This window comes from Eschrichtius robustus, chromosome 12, assembly GCF_028021215.1.
Source record: "Eschrichtius robustus isolate mEscRob2 chromosome 12, mEscRob2.pri, whole genome shotgun sequence".
NCBI classification, from domain to species: Eukaryota; Metazoa; Chordata; class Mammalia; order Artiodactyla; family Eschrichtiidae; genus Eschrichtius; species Eschrichtius robustus.
In genome coordinates this window covers 33160348-33182873 of record NC_090835.1, presented here as the reverse complement: position 1 = coordinate 33182873, position 22526 = coordinate 33160348, and the positions used below count along the sequence as shown (strand labels likewise).

The window sequence follows — 22526 nt, the reverse complement described above, 5'->3', positions numbered from 1 at the left end:
TAGGAAGTAAAGCCTGGCCCCTTTAAACAATGTCTTCACTAGCTAGATACCAGGACATTTTCAGCATTCTGGGGCCCACAAAGTCTGACCCTGGCTCATTTTTATGTGACCCCAAAGTTTTCGCATCATTAATAAAGAGAGAATCAAAACAAAGCCCACAGACATTAGGAGAGGGGAAAGTGTGTAGTTTGGCACTGCCAACGTACATACCCTCAAAATGAAAAGGGAAAAAAATAAAATGCACGTAGCCGAGGTGGTGACCCCTATAACGACTGTGTTTCCCAAGACTTTTTTTTCTACTGGTAATAAACTGTCTTGCAGACCTCCCAATTGTGGCCACCATGATAGTTACAGCTTTGCAGGTTTATGTCTTTTTCTTGCAGTTAAGAGTGTTATCAATAAAAATTTCCAATGATGCCTTTCCTGGTTAAATAAAAACATTTTAAAACGTGAAGCCAACGATGGGATTAGAATGGAAAAATACAAGTGACACCGGGATTTTGTTTTGTATATTTTTTCACCAACCCCCTTAATTTATTAATTTTAAAGACATTCCTTGCAAGTCTTAAAAGTGATACAATGCACCCTGATTTGGCACTGGGGAATTTTGACAGTCTTAAAAGTTGGTTTTGTCATATGCTACTAGCTTTTTGAAAAAAAAACCCTCACTTTTAAATGCTGTGATTATGAAGGGCATAAAACAAAAGTCTATCTCAAAAAGGACACTTCATGGGCTTCCCTGGTGGCACAGTGGTTGAGAATCCACCTGCCAATGCAGGGGACATGGGTTCGAGCCCTGGTCTGGGAGGATCCCACGTGCCGCGGAGCAACTAAGCCCGTGCGCTACAACTACTGCGCCTGCGCTCTAGAGCCCATGAGCCACAACTACTGAGCCCATATGCCACAGTTACTGAAGCCCGTGCACCTAGAGCCTGTGCTCTGCAACAAGAGAAGCCACCACAATGAGAAGCCCGTGCACCATAATGAAGAGCAGCCCCCGCTCACCGCAACTAGAGAAAGCCCGCGTGCAGCAACAAAACCCAATGCAGCCAAAAATAAATTTAAAAAAAAAAAAAAGGACACTTTAAATATTATCCTTTGAAGGCTGGAATAAAGTGATTAAAAAGGACTTTACTGCTTGCCAGTCAACCAAGGCAAGAGGTAAAAAGGAAAACTGAAATTATTGTTTTAAAGTAAAGGAAAACTCCTTGTAAATCCCACCTTATGTATTGTGGCAAATATTATTTCCAGTCATTTAAAAAACTCCTTTGCTCAACATGAGTGAGTTCAGAAGAAAGAGTAGTTCCTTAAGTATCTGAATAGTTTGCAAAGCCCTATGTGAATGCATCTGGTCCCGCAGCCCCTGGAGGCCACAAAGCGTTCCCGACTCCTTGTCAGGGTGACTTTTTATATCCAAGAATCCCGGCCTCACCATGCAGTGGGGTAGAGGGCCCATCTCAATGAGAAACAAACCAAGAAACAAGGACTCATAAAACTTGTTCTTTTTCTCCACGTAACAACATTTTCATTGTCAAAAGCTTGGTTTTATGATTCATCGTGAAAACTGACAGCCCAACTTTGCTTTCTAGTTGTGTTATCACACTGAATCATCCATGACTCAGAGGAACAAAAAATGCTGCCACAGGCTCAGAAAACACCTCCTCCTCCACCAGTACCTTGCACAACCTCCCTGAAGAAGTGATCACCATCACTTCTGTTAAAAATGCATTTAATTTTTACATTACAAATGTACAGCATGTGTATCATAGGCCATTTAAAGATCACCTGAGTTTAACACAAAAAGAAAACACAGTAAGATACTGCTGTCCATTCTTTTACTTTTTTTCTACAAAGGGTGCATGCATGTTTGAATATGTATATATATACATATCACAAACATCTTTAAAGAAATAAAAACTAAATATTATACAATAAATTCTTAATATACTAGAATTCTAGTCTTCATGAAAAATGGTACCCTCCCTAAAGTTTAGGTGACATCCTTCATTACTATGGCCACAGTGCCACTGTTATAGCCACAATGTTACTGTAAGAATTTACGTCTCAGATTTATTCATTCTTATCCCTCTTCATAGCCAGTAGAGGGTTGTACCTAGCTAGTGAGCATTCTTGAATCCCTAGTGAACCTCCCTGTTAAGAAAGAACTATAAAACCTGCCATAACCTTTGCCATGAAGATTAAATGAGATAATGTATGTCAGCTTCTTGACACAAAGAAAGCCCTCAGCCAGTAGGACTCTTATGAAAAGTGCTAGATTTCTAGTTAAGAGTTTAGAACTTGAGAACCCAAGCCCTGTTACTCACTGTTCTGTGACCTTGAGCAAGATACACATCCTCTCTGAACCTCTATTTCCTCGTCTTAAAAAAAAAAAACGGTCAACAATACCAAATTCACAAGTTGTAAGTCAAGTTTAAAATAATGTATTGCATGGAAAACACTTAGCCACAGTTCCTGGAAATCAATATAGCTGCCATGTCTTGTGCTCAGTAGACATTTGGGCAATAAAATTAAATTAATAAGTCCAAGACCAACAGCTTCTGAGATTATGGGTCCCACCTTGTCCAGCACCTTGCACATCATAGATGCTCAATAAAATATTATCAAATGACACCTTGCTTGTTTAGACAAGTTGAGGGAAGGGTCTGTCTAAAGTATAGCTGACTGAAGCATTTCTAACTAGACGCAGTAACTCCTGAAATAATCTGTAAGCCTATAAATACCATTCCCTTTCTCAAGGAGAGCGAGGTTGCTTGAATGTAGGCTCAAAGAGGATCAGTTTTAATCAAAACACAAAATCTTAACATTATCAGAGTAATCACCTTAGCAATATTAGCCTTAAATTATAAGAGGTACAAATAGACCTTTTTTTAAAATTTAATTTATTTTCGGCTGTGTTGGGTCTTTGCTGCTGTGAGCAGGCTTTCTCTAGTTGCGGCGAGCGGGGGCTACTCTTCGTTGCGGTGCACGGGCTTCTCATTGTGGTGGCTTCTCTTGTTGCGGAGCACGGGCTCTAGGCGCATGGGCCTCAGTAGTTGTGGCACACAGGCTCAGTAGTCGTGGCGCCCGGGCTTAGTTGCTCCGCAGCATGTGGGATCTTCCCGGACCAGGGCTCAAACCCGTGTCCCCTGCATTGGCAGGCAGATTCTGAACTACTGCACCACCAGGGAAGTCCCTAAATAGATATTTCATACAGCTTGCATACTCTAGTCCTCAAAAGAGCTAAACATTTAGTTCTATCTTCTTTCTTTCCTTTACTTATCTGCCTTTAAACAACCAAAGAAAGATGAAGTCCAATTAAGACCTTGTGTGGAATTATTACTAACCAGTGATAATGAACTCACTGAGTGTTTATGGTACTGTGATCAGTTCTCTATCATATATCCACATACCCAATATAATGTTGACTGGATGAAGGCAGGAACCATATCTGGCACATAGTAGTCATTTAAAAAATATATGTTGAATGAAAAATGCATGAAATCTATAGGGCAAGGATCTTTAATGTGAAACTCTTGGAAATGCTTCAGGGTATCTGTAAACTACCTGAGAGCATATACGTTATTGCACATGAATATAAGTATGTATGTGCCAAGGTGAATTTTCTGGGAACTGAGCCAACAGATCGCATGAGATTTTCTTATATTGATTACATTTAAAAAACAAAACCAAAAATGTTCTGGACCCTTACTATGGAGCTGCCACTAACCTAACCTGCATGTGTTGCCTCTCGCCTTCATGAATACAAAACCCCTACATTCTTTAATTAACATGTTGTCAAGTGTTTCTTCTTAGACAAGTAGAATGTTTCCCTAACCTATTTGGAACAGAAATGAGTATAAAAGCAGCATCATATACCACTGTCACATAACATATCTTCCAGAATACAAAAAGAGATGTCATGCCTGGCAGTTCAGAAATCATGCTGGGCTGGGGCAAAGTGTACTCGCAAGAAAACAGAAAGAAATCTTTTAATTTGGAGCTAGAACAAAATAGATGGCACTTTTGTAGTATCTTCATTTCTCTGCATCATTCTAGGACATAAAAAAGTGACTCAGTTGAAATATAAAAGTCTGAGCTCAGTAAAAGCAGACACCAAAGATTCAAAGGAGACCCACAAAGGTAGACCCATAAGAAGAGAAGTGAGGTAGAGTATTCCCCAAACATCCTGATATACAATAGTAATAACAATCACAACAATGATAATAATCAACACAATTTATAGCTAAAACCCTTTAGTAGAATCAAAGCACTTTTCATACAGATGCACCAGGCTGGTACAATGACTGCTGTTTTACAGATCAAGACATGGAGGTTCAGAAATGTGAGTCTTGTTCACGTCATAGTGATTAAATGGGGAGGCTAAGGCATGTCCACACATCTCCCGCTTCTAAATGCTGTGTTTCTCATATCACATTTTACTTCAGATGATAAAATAATAGCTAGGCCTTTCTTCTCTCTGATTTCTGGATATGTTGGTAATTATTCATTGAAATCCATAAAAGTCAAGGTGCTGAAGTCTATTTATTATTATCTCTACTCACATGAAATTAATGTGTTGGCGGATAAGGGTAAATTGGTACGTGGGAAACATCAAGGGAAGTAGCAAAATAAGATACTTGGCCTTACGGTCCTCTGAAGCTATTTTAAAAAGTAAAATGTTATGTTAAGAGCTATGTGGTGTCTGCGTGTGTGTGTGTGTAATTATTATTCCATTGATTTATTGCACACATGTCAAAGAGCATCTGGGCATCTGTACGAGTTAAAACAAACCTACCCAGGAGCCAAGCCACATAGCCACAAACCCAGACAACTTGCCTCCCCCCCTCACCCCAGCCTTCAACCTACTACCTCCCAAACGCAAATTCTGTGGTGGCAAAAGCCTTCCTTGCAGAGATTAACCGTTGAGTCAGTGACATCTGTCATTTTTACCATATTCTAAAAGAGTTGCCAAAGATAGTTGACGGCACAGATTTTCCAGAGAAACCAGTAGGGATCTTTCCATTCTAGAGAGAGTCCTCTTCTGTTTTAGCAAGAGCGTTCAGCAATGACTCAGGGATCTAATTGGAAGGAGCTATCACACGTAACCTCTTCTAAGGATGAAAACAGTATCTTTCACATGAACGTAAATTCAGTTCTTTCATTGTAGGGCACAATGAAACATAACATATCTTACCTACTGAATACTCATCCACTAACCCACATTCGGTAGGGAGACTCTTATTTCCCTGTTTTTCCAAGAAGCAGGAAAATCACTTCAATGTATTTTACCCTGCTGCCAAAAATCCCTTGCCTATGATCCAACAATTAGAGCTAATTTCAACCTAAATTGCTTCCTCCATGAGATGGATATCATTAGATAACGCTCTTCACTTCCATTTACAAAGATTTTAAAAGAAGAAAAAAAGGCAAAAGAAAATTCCTTGGATATTTCCAGCTGATAAAATCATTAATCTCACAATCCCAACTTCAAAGCAGAAAAGCAGAGAATCATCTCACTTTCTCTGCACATGGAGAGTAATTTTTTCTACTTCAAAGTGCTGTCTCTTTATTGGGTCATTTTAATTATTGAACATGGGATGGAAGCTATCCACATAATGTCACCTCTGTCTCTTTCATGAAATATGTGCAGGTCTAATTTGGACTACACTAATTCGAGAGAGGTAAAAAACAGGGGAAAGAATAAGAAAAGGGAAAGAGGCCACAGAATACAGCACTCATCAGTACAAGTGCGAGGTAGTAAGCTTTTCCAAGCTGACTTTTCTCATTCTTTCCTTCTGGAGAGAAACTATCAAGAAGCCTGACTACCTGTTTGGGCAATACCTCAGCAGACTGCCTTGCTTCTCAAATTTCCTTCTACCCAATACACAGCAACACAATTACAGTAACTTTATTAGTAATGTTGGCATTATTGCCAACTTAAGACAACTGTGAGTACCATCTGTTGCAGTGTGAATGACCACTTTGAAGAAAAACTTGTGCTCTAGAATGGAGGTCAGCAAATTTGGCCCTGTTCAGAGTAAGCCTGTCAGAGAAAGGACAAGCCAGGCATTCCAATTCCCACTCAAGCCTCTTCCCAGGAAATCACAATGCCACAGGTGGCAAACTTTTTCTGTAAAGGGCCAGAGAGTAAATAGTTTCAGCTTTTCAGCCTTACAGTCTCTGTTGCTACTAAATCCTGCTTTGGTAGCACAAAAGCAGCCAAAGACAACACATAGATGAAAGGGTGTAACCAAAAAGTTAAATAAGTTTAACTTTAAAGTTAACTTATTTAATGTTAAATAAGTTTAAAGTTAAACTCATTTAAAGTTAAATAAGTTTAAAGTTAAATAAGTTTAAATATTAAAAAGTTTAATAAAAGTTTATTTACAAAAGCAGGCAGAGGGCAGGATTTGTCCCAACAAGCCATAGCTTTCCACCCGTATTCTAGACAAGTCCTACCTGGTAGAAATGGTCTATAGTTGTGCTGTCCCATACACTAGTCTCTACAAAAGCAGGCAGAGGGCAGGATTTGTCCCAACAAGCCACAGCTTTCCACCCGTATTCTAGACAAGTCCTACGTGGTAGAAATGGTCTATAGTTGTGCTGTCCCATACACTAGTCTCTAGCCACATGTGACTATTAAATACATGAAATGTGGCCAGTGTGACTATGAAGCTCCATTTTAAATTTAACTGAATTTTTTTTTTTAAATTAATTAATTAATTTATTTATTTATTTATTTATTTTTGGCTGTGCTGGGTCTTCGTTTCTGCGCGAGGGCTTTCTCCAGCTGCGGCAAGCGGGGGCCACTCTTCATCGCGGCGCACGGGCCTCTCACTATCGCGGCCTCTCTTGTTGCGGAGCACAGGCTCCAGACGCGCAGGCTCAGTAGTTGTGGTTCACGGGCCCAGTTGCTCCACGGCATGTGGGATCTTCCCAGACCAGGGCTCGAACCCGCGTCCCCTGCATTAGCAGGCAGACTCCCAACCACTGCGCCACCAGGGAAGCCCTTAACTGAATTTTAATTAATCTAAATTTGAATAGCCACATGTGCCTAGTGGCGACAGTATTAGCACAGTTCTAGATACTATTCACTGCTGCCTCCTCAAAGGAAATACAAGCCAACCTCCAATTTATGGCATAGTTTGCATTTATGCCTTAAAAAATAAAATATCCATGCTTCTACATTCACAATGGAACTATACACAACTGAAAATGATATCTCTTAAATGTAAAATATCTACATCATTGAAGCCAAAATGACAGTTTTGATTCGAAGCAATCAATTAACTGCCTATTGGCCAATCAAGTGCATAGACCTATCAGGTCCATGCCAAGACCTATCCAACCTGGAACTTGTTTCCTTTCTCCTCTGGACATTGTCCTGCACCTTGACTGAGGGCACAGACCTACTAACTGGCATGGCCCCATTAACTCCTACAGAAAATCCAAACCTATCCACAGACCCAAAAATGTATAAATGCGCAGACATGGCTCCAAGAACACAAGAGAGAACATGCAACTCAATTAGACTGCCTTCTCCTAAAGTAATCCACGTAACACACTGCCTCAACACAAAAATCAGGGAGATTCACAGCATTCTTTTTGCTATTGGCCCCATTTAATAATTTATTTTCTGGCAACGGTTTCATTTACATAATAACTAGCTTGTGCTTTGCATTTCTTAGCAATGAGATATAATCCAACGAGAAGAAGAAAATAGGATAGCAACATGTATTTGGGTTTTTTTCTTAGTATGAATAAGAAATAACAAACCACATTTCATTTAAGAAACTAACACGATATCAACTTTCTTCAATGGGTAAAAGAATCTTGAAAATTGAGGATACTCCTTAGGATGTGAGAAACCCAAGGGTGCCAGGAGGGGGCCTACACAGATACACAGTAAAGTAAGGTAGGTGACATCCTGACACTTTTATGATTTTTGATAAAATGAAACCGTTTCAGATCCAATCATTTATCTATGGTTCCCAACTGTGAACAAACTCTGAAAAATGAAAAAAAAAAAAAAAAAAAATCCAAGTGTGAAGCAAGCTCCTTTGGTGGCACAACCTAACACGAACCAACAGAAGGCTCCTTATACAGTCTTTATTTACTCTACTTTAGTGTAAGAAAAATTTTTTCTGCAGAAATATCCATATGTTTGCTTATGCGATGTTGCTGCAACCCCATTGGGAGTCTTATACAATCTATGATACATGCAATGGATCTGACCTTTCCCAAATCCCCAAGATATCTGATATCCAAGATGTATCTGGCCCCAAGGATTTAGATAAGGGATCTTGAAAAGAAAGCTGTTCAGATAGGATATTTTCTATCAACTCAATGTCTGCTGCCCGGAATCCTGAAACAGTGCCTTACCTCGGTCTGAAGGATGGCAGCCCTCTGTTCTTTGGCAGTAAGCGACTCTTTAAGCACTTCAATGTGTTGCTTGCAATCTGAATTCTGATTGCTAAGAGTTTCAAGCTTTGTTTGTAAGGCAAGAAGTTCTGACTCCTTCTTTGAAAGCTCCTGCTTCAGCTGATCAATCTGTGAAAAATGAAATTACAAAAAATTAGAGCCGCAGCTCCTACTCTTTACATTTGAGAACGACTGAATTCTCTTAATTTTCAAGAACCAGTGATCATTCATCCAACAAGGCAGACCATGAGTTTGCTTAAAAATATGGCCTTGAGGGTCACTCAGTCTTAGGGGTCTGGGGAGGCTCTTTAAAGGTGACTCAGAGTAGAAAATAGGAAAGGTAAGGTCAGCAGCCTGCCTTCTACCTTCCACACCACTGAGAACCAAGGTTTACAGTGGAATGAAGGCTTCCTGGCCAAACCTACAACTCATCCAAGAAACCGCAAAGTCTACTGACCATAGTCCTCAGAAGTGTCAACAGGGAGCTGACAAAGGTAATTACCCAAGACAGAACCTGGACCTTCTCTGCTACTCCACAATGGAAATGATCATTCAAGGGCACCATTTGACAGAAGAGAATCCTCACCCCAAAAAAAGTAAGCATTGAGGGATTTTTTTCTTACATTAAATACTAAAAAGACACGAACATAAAATACATATAACATAGAAAAATAATACAAGAAACATCTATCATTCAATTCACCAGAAGGATCATTAGAATTACCCATATCCCAACCCATTTCTATCTCCTTCTCTCCCACTTTGGAAATAGCTACCACCCTAAATTTTGTGTTTGTCCTTTTCTTGCTTGTCTTTTAGGCTCACCATATATTTATTACATCTGTAAATAATACACTATTTAGTTTTACATGGTTTTTAACTTTATTTGCACTGTGTATTTTTTTAGCACTTTGCTTTTTTCTACTCAATCTTACTTCCTGGAGATTATATCAAGTTATTGCATGTGCAATTTGTTCATTTTCATTGGAGTACAGTATTCCATTGTAAGACTTCATTAAAATTTGTCTATTCTGCTGTTGATATACATTTGGGTTTGCTTCCAGGGTTTTTTGCTGTTACAAAAAGTGCTATTCTGAATATCATCTGGTACACATAGTAAAAATAACCTAGGAGTTAAATTGCTGGACCACATAGTATGCACATCTTCAATTTCACCAGATAACACCAAAGTGTTTTCTAAAGCAGTTATATTAATTTTCATGGTCACAAGCAGTGTGTAAATGTATCACTCACTCCATGCCTTTGACAATATCATATGTCACTGGCCTTTCACATTTTTGCCAGTCTCGTAGGCGTTGTGGTCAATGATCTTCAAAAACGACTGCCACCAATTTCCTCCTACTTGTACACACATGCCGCTCCTCACAGCTAGAGGAGGAGTCTGTTCACCATCCTCTTGAACCTGGGCTGGGCTGTGACTTGCTTCAACCAGCTAAATGCAGCATGTGTCATATGCCTGTTCTAGCCCTGGCCTGTAGGAGGACTGGCAGCTTCAGCTTCCTCCCACTGGAAGCCAACCACCAAGACAGGAGTCCAACCACCCTGCGACCACCAGGCTGCGAGGAAGCCCATACCAGCCCATGATCAAGCCATTCAGAAAGACACAGAGGCCTGGTGGAAACTGTGGCTCCTCTGTCTTGTTCTTGGTCTTAAAGGGAAGAATTGCAATGTTTCATCATTAAGTTCGATGTTTGCTTTAGCTTTTTATAGGTACTCTTAAGGTTTAGAAAGTTCCCTTTTATTACAACTTTGCCAAGAGTTGTTTTTTTTTTTTAATCATTAAGGAATGTTTAATATTATCAAACATTTTTTCTGCATCTCATGATTTATCACATTTTTCACCTTTAATATGTTATAATAAATTATATTAATGGAGTTTAAAAATATTACTCTCCCTTTGCATTACTATGAACAATTTCACTTCATCATGATGTAGTATATTTTTTATATGTTACTGGATTCACCTTGCTAATATTTTATCAGAATCTTTTCTATGTTTATGGGTAAGATTGATTTGTAATTTTCCTATCTTGTAGCTTTCCCTTGTCAGGTTTTAGTATCAATTTAGCCTTCCAAATAAAGTAGGGAGTGTTCCTTCTTTTAATGTGTTCTGAAATGGTTTACGTAAAATTGCAAATTTTTTCCCATTAATGTTCACTAGAAATCACCAGAAAAACTATCCAGAGCTGGTATTTTCTTTCTCCAAAGACCATTACTTACTTCATCCATCTTTAATGATTATAGGAATATTCATATTTCTAATTATGAGAATCAATTTTGAGAAGTTGTTTTTCATTTAAAATTTTTTCATTTCATCTAAATTTTCACCTTTATTGGCAGGAAGTTTTCATAAAACCCATTTAGCTTTTGGTATCTGTGGCATCTATGATTATCTTTTTTTTCATTCCTAATAGTCTTCACTCTCTTTTTCTTGATGAATCTCAGCAGAAGCATGTCCCATTAAATAACCTCTTCAAAGAGCCAATTTTGGTTCTGTTGATCATCCAACATATTTATTTTCTATTTCATTAATTTTTGCTCTCCTTTTTAAATTATTTTCTCCTTACTACTTTCCTTGGATTTATTCTATTTTCTCTTCCTAACTTTAAGTTGGAATCTAATCTCACTAATTTTCATACTTTTTTCTTTCCATGTATAAGCCTTCAGAACATAAATTTTCCTGTCAGTATCATTTTAGCTCACTCTCCCTAGTTTGATATGTAATATTGACAGTATTGTTCAGTCTTAAATATTTTCCAATCTCCATTATGATTTATTTCTTGACCCATGAATAATTTAGAAGTATGTTTCTTAATCTCCAAATATATAGATGTTTCCTAGTTACCGCTGTGGTTTTTATTTCTTACTTGCTTTGTGAACAGAGAACATGGTCTGTTCTATACTAATAATTTGAAATTTGGTGTATCTTGCTTAATGCACAGTATGTGCTCAGTTATCATAAATGTACTCTGTTTACTGTGTGCTTGAAAAGAATATGGATCCAACAATTGTTGGGTGCGATATTCTGTATTATGTGCATGACATTTGATAACACTTTTAATTGGGTAGTTTAAGTCTTCTGTATTTTGATCTTTTAATGTGTTTCATCTGTTGACTACTTGAGAGTGGGTTAAAACCATCCACTGTAATGGTGAAATAATCAATTCCTCCTTGTAGCTCTGCAAATTTTTCAGCTCTCAAATGGTTTCTTTGCCTCAAAGTCTACAACAGCTTTCTTATGATTGGTATTTGGTTAGTGTGTTTTTTTTCATTTTTGGTGTATCTTTAATCTTATATTGGAGAAGTTTCTTGTAAATAGCATATACCCAGATTCTTTTATCCTATCTTATAAAATTAGTGGAGCATTCATTATCATTGTGGATACATGTGAATTTATTTCAACCATCTTTGTGTTTTCTATATATGCTACCATTTCTATTTCTTCTCTTTTCTTTCTTGCTTTGTTTTGAATGACTTTTTTTCTCATTCTACTTTTTTGCCTCTACTCTTTTAAAAGTTATATTTTTATACTTATTTAATGTGCTTGTTTTATTTATTTCTAACTGTTAGGGTATTACCCTAGAAATCACAGCAGGCTTACATTTATCTAAGTCTAAAGTCAATCTACGCTGATCTTCTTTCTGAATAATATAAGGATCTTGAGACACTTTAAGTCCAGTCACCATCATCTTGACATTCACATTATTGTCATCATATATTTTAGCTCTTTCCTGTTTTTTCACTCATCATTTTTTTTTTTTACAGTCCATGTTTGTTTAGATTTGCCCCCACATTTGTCACTATCTTTGTTCATTATTCATTCTTTCATCTCAGATATTCCTTTAGGAATCTCCTTGTGCCTGAAATGCATCAGTTAAAATTTCCTTTGGTGGCAAACTCAATTTTGGTCTAAAAATATCTCAACTTTACTCTTTTTTTATGAATATTGTTGCTGACTATTAAAAGTAATTTTCTAGGTTAAGAGATATGTTCTCTCAGCACATTGAGCATATTATTCCCCCTTCTGCCTAACAGAAGCTATTAAGAAGTCAAGCTCTCACTCCAAATTCATTTCTTTAAAGATAATGGGGCTTTTTTCCACTAGTTGCCTTTTTTAACAGCTTTATTGAAATATAATTTATATGCCATACAATTCACCTGCTTAAAGCATACAGGTGATTGTTTTTAGTATATTTACAAAATTGTGCAGCCATCATAAGCAAATTTTAGAACCTTGTCATCATCTCAATATGAAACTTTGTAACTATTAGAAGTCACTCTCCTTTCCTCACCCCCTATGCCCAAGTCCTAGGCAACCAATAATCTACTTTGTCTCTATGGATTGGCCCTTTCTGGGAATTTCATATAAATGGACTCTCACAATATATGTACTTTGTGACTGGCTTTTTTCCCATAGCACATTTCAAGGTTCATCCATGTTGTACCAAGTATCTGTACTTCATTGTTTTTTATGGCTGAATATATTTCACTGTATGAAGATGCCATATTGTTTCTATCCATTCATCACATGGTGGACACTTAGGTTGTTTCCATGTTTTGGCTATTATGAATAATGCTGGTAAGAACATTCATGTGCAAGTCTGTGGAGGCATATGTTTTTATTTCTCTTGGGTATAAACATAGGTGTGGAATTGCTGGGCCACATGGTAACTATATGCTTAGCTTTTTGAAGAATTTCTAAACTGATTTCCAAAGTGACTATACCATTTTGTATCCCCACTAGCAACACAAGGGTTCGAATTTCTTCATACTCTCACCAACACTTGTTATTATCTGTCTTTTTACTTATCACCATTCCAGTGAGCATGAAGTGGTATCTCGTTATGGTTTTGATTTCTCTAATGATTAAGATGCTATCAAACATCTTTTCATACACTTATTAGCCATTCATATACCTCCTTTGGACAAATGTTCTGCTTTTTAAGACTTTTTCTTTGCCTCTAAGATTTTATGGCTTTATTTTTATGCAAATAGATTTCATTTTATTTATATCCTATTTGGGGTATTTTGAGATTCCTGAATTTGTGGACTGATACCTGTCATCAGTTTTGGAAAATTCTCAGCTTCCATCTCTTCAAATATGGCTTCTGAATAGTGACTGTCCCTACACGCCATCTCTCTTTCTCTGGAGAATTCAGATTAGACTTGCGCTACAGCTTCTTATTCTATCTTCTATGTATCTTATCTTTCATGTATTTCATCTTTTTATCTTTTATTTAATTTCTTCTGCCCTGTTTTCTAGTTTATTAAATTTCTCTTCTGCTATGACCACTCCGCAGTTAAACCTATGAAACTTTTAAATTTCCATTTTTATATTTTCCCATTTCTAGACATTTTATTTGGTTCTTTTTAAATTTGCTTGGTCTTGCCCTTTATTCATATTTTCAACTCCTTTTATATTTTAAACATATTAAACATATTTATTTCACAGTGTTTGCCTTAAAATTTCAATTTCTGAACTCCTTGCTTTCTGGTTCTGCTGTTTATTCTTTCTACTGGCTTTCACTTATGGTGGCTTGCTTTCTTGCAGGTTTTGTAATTTTTAAAAATTTTTTACTCATATGTTTTGGAACTTTATCTGGAGAAAACCACTGAGGTCTAAGGTGAATTATGTGGTCCTTGAGAGCATTTGTCTCTGCCAATACCTGGGGCACAACCAAGCAAAGGCCCCTTTAAACTAAATTCGATACTTAAAAGTTTTTGGATCACCTCACACTGCACATCTGTGTAAGAGCCAGCTGTGGTTATGGATTCTCAAAGCTAGTTTTTTCACCTTTCTCTTAGCTCAAAGTTTTAAAATAGATAAATAAATAATTTTCCCTGGAACCCCTTAGTCTAGGTGGGAGGAGAATAGAGTGGGGAGTTTATTTTTACTTTATCCCTGCACTAAGAGTGTAGCTGTCTGGGATCCTAGCTTTATGTGGTAGTGGGATTCCTATTTGACTCCCCATCTTGAGCAGACTCAGGCTTCTGTCACTTTCCTTTAGTGTCCCTGTGACTGTGAAAACTAAAGTTCAAGTTCACCTGTCTAGCAAATGCCAACAAGGAGACAGAATCAGTGCTCTACTTATCACTCCAGCCTCCTGCCTTGGCTTAATTTTGGCCCTTCAGATTCTTTCTAACTTGGAAGTTCATAAGTACATTTTAAATTGTATGTTTTTAAACTCTATTTGATCCAGCACTTTTGTTTTCAACAACTAAAACTAGCTAAATAAGAAGCAAGCTACTGACAATAACTACTGAGCATGAACAGAGTGGCATGCTTAAAAAGAACTGAGACCCCTCATCTTCAGAAGTTTTCAGGGTGCAGCATTTACTAGAAAGATTGATATGGAATCCCATTTGCAGGGAGAAATCAGACTAGATCGGGGGACAAATAGGTTTCATCTTGCTTGCCAAATCTACAGGTTTGGTAATGGCTGGCCAGAAGTCAGTCTTGAGAAGGATTCTGAGTATGCTAAAAGGTTCACTGAAAAAGAATGGTGATAGATTATCAACATGCTTTGGGTATGTGTGACCAGGTGGTGGCACTGCTCAGGTCTGTGCAATCCATGAAATACATTATTTCCTTATAATTTAACAAATCATGAATCTATGATTTTTAGCTAGAACAAAATAAGTCCTCTCCTCACCCCTCTCTTTATCTCTCTCACACAAGAACAGAATATAAATAAAATGAGGGAAAATCAGGATTAGGATTACAGAAAATTATAATATAAATGAAATCTGTTGTGGTCAGCACTCTTCTCAGGGGGTATAGCCCCGGATCATATGCAGTTATAGTTGACAGCACAGTATATAGTTGATTCCACATATGAAACTGATTTATCTGAAAATAAAGCTAAAAAAACTTTCTACTCTACATGCCTTAACAAAGATGATGTTTATAGTAAAAACAAACAAACAAACAAACCTGTTTTGTGCTAACTTCTACAAATTATCAGAGTAGAAACTTCATGTGGGAGTAGGGTACTGAGAGAGGAATTTGAATGAAATTAACATCAATGGAATGGTATTTAATAGGAAGGACGACATGGCAGGGTCTATATACACCTACTTCATTCAATAAAAATAGATTGATAATGATAAAATTATCTCAGTCTATAAATATTGAATAGGCAGTTGCTTTAAATAGCTTTCAGACTATCACTACCATGAGGTAAATTTTAAATAAATATTTTATGCAGACAATAACAGAAAAAGGCTTTTCTAAGGGGAACATAGTTACAGGGTAAAAAAATATTCTTCCATAAAAATATGCCTTTGGCTTCTTTTATAACCATAAACTCAATAAAAATGGAAAGTGACGCAATCTAACACACATGAGAACTGAGGCTGGGGAAGGTCTGTCTCCGTGATGGCAAGAAGAAAAGCCTATCGGAATTACATCACATGGTTTATATGAAGTCCATGTGGACATCAGGCACACTTCATCTCGTCTGAAAATTCCTCCACCACTTATGCCTGTGACACAACTTACACCCTGAAAAAACTACTTTACCAAAGAAAACAGCTTCTTTTTCACTGCAGATATGGCCCTCATGTCTAGAAAGTGATATGCTTATTATCATGCAGTTTGGGTTGTGAGGTTTGTAATCCATCAGAGGTTAATAAGAAAATGTGTTACATATTCACAATAAAGGGGGAGATCTAAGGCAGCAGAGTGGCATCTTTGGCAAACTCTGAAAACAGAGGGAGTGGCTAATGTAGAAGTACTGGGATCAGTAGATGAAAACTGTGTGAAACTAGGAACAAAGCCTTGTATAGAACAGGGGATGCCATCACTCTTTCCCTACTAGAAAAACAATTATTTATATGGTACATTCCATTCTTAAAGTCTTAACAGTGCTCCTGAAGGTAACTCATGCTTTCCACTGCCTCTTAGATTTTGCCCTCACAGTCTGATTCCTCTATGCCTTGGGAGTAGGGGGTAGAAACTGGAGTTTCCAACAGGGGAGAGTTGCACAGCTAGGAAGGTCTCCCAGAGTCTCAGTGCTCAGGGACAACGTGCATGTGCCAAAGGGCTTGCAAGATGCACGGATTTCAATCCTGGCTGACTATGTCTGGTATCCCTGCCTTTGCACAAGCTGAGATTCCAAACTCTGTTTTTACATTTTTTGCAATTCACCTTCCACTATTCCAAAAATGTTATGTCATGTTTATTCTATGATGTCATATTTATAAAAGCAATTTAGGTCTTCACTGCTACTTAATTTAATCACAAAGCTTTCAAGAGGACCTACCAGTCCCAGCCATCTGCTCAACATCAAACTGGAGGCGCATGCCATTTCACATGCTACTTAAAATACTTTCTTTCCCTCCAGCTACATTCTTTATTCATTTTAATAATTAATGCAAGCAGCACTCCCTTTTCATACCACAACATTGTTTCCATGTCAAATTTTCATTGAAACATTTAAAATTATCTATTTCAACTTATTTCTATTTCTGAAAATGAGTCTGTACATAAGAATTATTATTATTAGCTGCCTTTATTATCTATTTGGAGCAAATAGTTGCATATTGAGATTGAGATTGATTGAGATCATGCCCTGTTAATGAAGAGGAATCAAATGCTGAGTCAATTTTATCACCAATGGGTCATAAAAATAATTTTCAGCTAAAACTTCAAAAATATAAGCAAATGAGAACATATATTATAGGAGCTATTTTTTATGATTAGGTTGAATTTTTAAACCTTTTTTCAATTTAAAAAAATAATAAGCTTCCAAGTAATCATGATAGAAAACATTTAGACCTCTATTAAAGAAATGCTCAGATTAAAGAGCACCTCCAAGCCTGGCACCTTTATAAACAGTGATCAGCCTGAAGGTGCCTCTCCAAAGGACCTGGTGAAAGAAAAGTTCTCTGGGGCACTCAAAAGCTTTCTACGTATTCACTACAAGCAGCAAGAAGAAGTAACAATATTTAGCTGCAAATTCAGGTTTGGTTTCCAAAGAGTTCCACTGCCCTTCTTGTGCAGCATTTCATAAGAATTTCTGAAACGTTCGTCTACCATGACCCTTCGAGTCTTTATGAACTATTAAAACAACTGTTTCTAAAGTCAACTGTCCCTGCCTCAAACCTAGCATTTTCTGCCAGACAGGATCCAAAGTCACCTTATGATTTCCATTTCTATCACTGCTTCAGTAAACCCAATGAGTTTAACAACTACATTTCCATTTCCCGTGTATGTTTTAGAGCCTCTAGATTTTTGCAATTTAAATCTAGTATTTCTTTTCTCTTTTGGAAAAGCCTATCATTTCATATAGACTTAAGTTCTTCCTACTTCCTTATCTGTGTGGAGTTGGGGGTGGAATGGTATTTTCACTTATCCTTCTAGGTTTGCTCAGACATTGATTTGAGTTTGCATTCTTCACCAGACCTGTCAATGTAGTCTCACCAATCTGATTATTTAGACAAAAAAAAACGCTAACACTAAACTTACACAACTTGCATTACTCCAGCCAGAAATGGACTCTCCTCCCATCAAATCTTCAGGGTAGTATTTTGAGTACATTTCTTACCTTCCCAACTAAGTGGTCAGTATTGGGAAATGGGAAATACTTTAAACGTGCACCACTTTTAGTGCCCCTTTGGGGACCACAGAGCTCAAAATCCAATATTGAAAGCTTTATCCATATAACTCTGAACAAACAAAAGAATTCAAGAGACTCCAATGGTGACACTAAACAGTTTTCTTGTCAATGTGTGTAACCAACTATTGTAAAAATTAACTCCTCGGATATGTGTGATGATGTTGACAAGCAACATATTCCTATAAGCTTTGTAGAAAAGTTATCCAAATAGGCTACAATGGACCATGAACTATGAGAGCAATCCAATTTTAGAGGGTATCAGTCTATGCCTCTAAAATTTAACAAGTTCCATGATAAATTATTTACCCGACTAGAATCAGTTCACACAGCCTAAGGGATCTCACAAAGCACAAAACACAAGCACTCAGGACTAAATGCTTAGCAATAACTACGTCTTAATAGACTTGCTCAACCATACCCAGGCTTAAATAAGGAACCACACTACCCTCTCAAAAGTAGGAAAGGTAAGAAAAAAAAGCAACTGAAGTAATGATACGAGGTATAAGCAATAAACGTTACAGCTCAATCCAATAAAAACATTCTTTCAATGGAGAAAATATTAAAAACTAACTCTTACTAGTACTTTTTAGGTAATGTTCTTATCAGTCTATAAGGGATATCTGCATGATATTATAAGAAATCATTTTTATTTATATTTCTTAGAAATCCATTTTTTCCCTGTTAAAGTTAAATATAACATTTATATTACTATTATTATAATAATTATTATTATATTTGGTTATATGTCTTCAATAATAATGGATATTGTTATTAGCTACTTTTTTGAGCCAGGTGCTTTAACTACATTATTTCATTTAACACTTTGAGTCACCCTCTAAGATTTACATTGTTGCCCCCACTTTACAGAAGAGGAAAATGTGGCTGAGTGACTTAAGTCACTCCTCAAGGCCATGGGGCTAAAGGGCAGGCTAGAGATTTGCCAGAGTCTGCTTTAGTCTTCAGCTTGCACTCTTTTCACCTAACTCTATTTCTCTCCTCAAACATCCTTCTGACCTAACCACTTTGGGAACCCTTGAAAGTAACTAACCATTAAACGTTAAAACTAGCTCAAGGATTGAGAAGACTGTGGGCTAATAAAGGTCATGACTTGCTTGCTGAAGACCATATACATGTTTTATTCACCTGGGCACAATCTATGGTGAGGGGCAGAGTTAACAAATTTCATTGCCTTTTCAGTTGTAGAAGTGGCTTGAACTATCTCCCACTGCTGAATGACAGGACAGGGTGGGGAGGAAAAGTTTCAGCCAAAACAATAATTTCCCCCAAACTTCATGCGTTCACTCATATCTGTGCATCTGGTCTTCATTCCTAGAGTGATCTGGTCATTGTCTGCAGGCCACCCTACTACTGTGCTTGCTGCACATCAGCTCAACTCTCTATGAGGGAAGGACTGCAATAAAGAAACCAGAAGGGAGGACTGAGCAGGGAAACCCGTTCTCCATTTTGTGGCCATCCCTGAAAGGAAGGGGTTATATTCAAATACACTGGACATTCTTCTTATCTCTGCTCCTTGATATAAATTTTTAGTCACAATCTCAACTTCAACTTACAGATGGAAGCTGGCAGAAGTAAGCATAGTTTTTGTTTTTGTTTTTTTCCTAGAGAAACACACACACACACACACACACACGTACAAACACACACACACACATACAAACACACACAGTGAAGCAGACGCTAGATGTTATTTCCGCTCTATAATTTTGAAAACTCTCTGCAATGACTATGCATGTATTTCACAACTGATAAAAATCGTAACCATCATTTAAGCATTTTTCCTCTCAACTCCCACTGCTTTCTCACAGAAGTCTGCATCACTCTTAACTCTGTAGTATTTTATAAAGCAACAAACAGTAGTAAAACCTAGAACAAGAACAGGGGTATTTAAGAGCAAGTGGTAGAAAAAATAAGAAAAAAAAACTTTTAACTGGTGTGATTATTGTCTTCAGAAAGAAAATAGCTTAAATAGAGGAATAAATAAAAGCATCTCAAAGTCTCAAAAGGCCTATTAGGCTGTTCGTAAATTTAATAATTATGCATATATAAAAATAATAGATTTTCAGATGATTGGTCCATTTGCAATCTAAGGTTTCATTTTGAAAAATACAAGCCAAATTCTTTAAAACTGGCAGTACTGATATAAAATAATGGAACAGATTACTCTAACAATATTTCGTAAATATTCCACACCAACAGATAACAGTAATAATAACAACACTCTCAACAACAATGCCTGACATTTATTGAATGCATTTTAGAGATCACTCAAGGGACTAAGTGCTTTAAATGCATAACCTCCTGGAATTGTCAAAGCAACCCAACAATGAAGGTATTCTCTTTTTCTTATCCATATTTCATGGATGAAGAAACTGAGGATTACAGAGGTTGAATAATTTCAGCATTGGGACTCAAAATCAGTTCTGTCTTAAATACTACATTAAAACGAAAATGTCTTCATACCATTGAAATCAGTTAAACTGGCTTCCAAGATCAACAACTTTGAAGACAATCACCTTCCAGGGATGGGCCAAAAATTGGTCAATGATTGAAATTTTTAAAAATAGCAAACTTATGAAAACTCAAAAAATTTGGAAGAGAGAGGACTATTAAAAATAAATGTTAATTTCCATGAAAGAGGGACACCAAACAACTCATTAGGAAATCCTGAACCCCTCAGTAAGTAGAAATTCTACCAAAAGCTTTCCCTGGTTTCTTTCTGGAATCCATGCTTCTGAACTAAAAATCTTCTTCATTCTTCTTTATTGTCCATATATTTCATATATCACATAAAGCAGATTATGTGGGTATTTGGGGAAAGCATGTATTTAAACCATAACTTTCCAGTCACACTAAGAATATAAAAGTTTATAATTGTGGACCATACCTTGGTTTTCATGAACTTGGAGTGACTTTTGTAAACCTCTATTTGTTTTATCTCTTCTTCGCGGTCCTCAGTGTTCAGCACACCATTGGCTTTTAACATCTGGATCTCATCCTCAAGATCCCTTATGTTTCGCTCCAATGAAGCGATTTTTGTGTCCTGTTGGTAAAGAAAAAAGAAAAAAGAAAAAAGAAAAGAAAAGAGAAAGAAAATTGTTTTTTTAATATTATCAGAACAGAATTTCAGAAAGCAGTTTCAGTAGTAATACATTAATCATGGTGTAGACATAGCCCTGAATTCAGAACAATTTATTTTTTTCACTTCTGAAGATCACTTGTGAGATTTTTTTAAGCTCCTAATAAACAGCCTATGTCAATACAATACAGAGAGTTACCTAGATATGTTTGTCTCATATCTGGGAATCAAATTACCAAAGCAATAGTGATAAAAGTGATCTAAAGTATTAGAAAACAAAAACGTCATTTAAATAGACGAATTTGTAATTTCAAATATAGTTTACCAGTGTATATTTTTGAGTCTACTTGCAAATACAAAAACAGTTTGTTCATGTGTGTATTCTGTGGCTGGTTTTACAAGGCATGCTTGGAATTTGACTGTGAAAGAGAAGGAAATTAAAATCTACTAATGGGGAAAAGGATTCTCATCTAAAATACAGACATAAGTGAAATTAAATAACTGAATCAGACTTAGTATGACTGATACACTAAATATTGAAAATTTATAGCAACTGGAAATAAGATATCACATCATGATTTATTTGGCAAGCAGTCAGCTGACTGCGTGACAAAAAGCATTACTACCTTGAAGGGCATTTCTAACCCACTGATTTACAGAGTTAAAAAACTAGAAATATTACACTGAAATGTGGGATTAATTGAGGAAAAACCATAGAGAATTTTTTTTAAAAAGGAAATGACAGACTCCAAACACAAGATAGAGCGTAATAAGAAATGATGCATTAGAAAGTAGAGAGGAGAGAACTCTTATAGAGGAAAAAAACATTTCTTCAAACCTCAGGTATTAGACTCAAATCAGTCCTTGGAATGAAACACACTGAAAGTTTGACCTCAAGTTTCCTGACTGTCACCATCTACCTGACATTTTATTGTGCAGATTCAAGGAGCTTATATTACATTTGTAATTGAAATTTAATAAAAAATGAGCCACCAATGCATTTTTTTTTTTACCAATTCATTTTTTAGAATCTAAAAGACTACAGAGTTCCAGAAGTAAAGACAATGAATGGGGCATTCTATTTATAACAACTCATAGAAAAAGCTTTTCAACAAATATGTCTGTCCTGATTTTGTGGCTATTTTCTATTTTATTTTCCTATATTATATGCCCAATGGCATGTTTCCTGTGGCAACATGATAATCATTATTATTATCATTGACATCGCCATCACTGTTAAAAGAGAAAAAGTGAGAAGCAGCAACAGCTGCTTATCGAGCTCCACTGTGCGCCCATATCTGGGTGCTCTAAGTGCTGAAGACACTTTTATTAATTCTCAGGAAAACCCCCAGGAAGATGAAAGAAAA

General features: G+C 36.8%; 1 protein-coding gene across 11 annotated transcripts in view; it reads right to left on the bottom strand.

The window, feature by feature from the left end:
- ERC2 (ELKS/RAB6-interacting/CAST family member 2) overlaps positions 1-22526 on the bottom strand; it is a 973185-nt gene that overhangs the window by 650293 nt on the left and 300366 nt on the right. For all 11 annotated transcript variants that reach the window (XM_068559352.1, XM_068559351.1, XM_068559353.1 and 8 more), the window contains 2 exons: positions 20968-21123; positions 8383-8550 (listed from right to left, as the gene is read on the bottom strand). In XM_068559352.1, coding sequence (XP_068415453.1) covers positions 8383-8550; positions 20968-21123 — 324 coding nt within the window. The remainder of the gene's footprint in view (positions 1-8382; positions 8551-20967; positions 21124-22526) is intronic.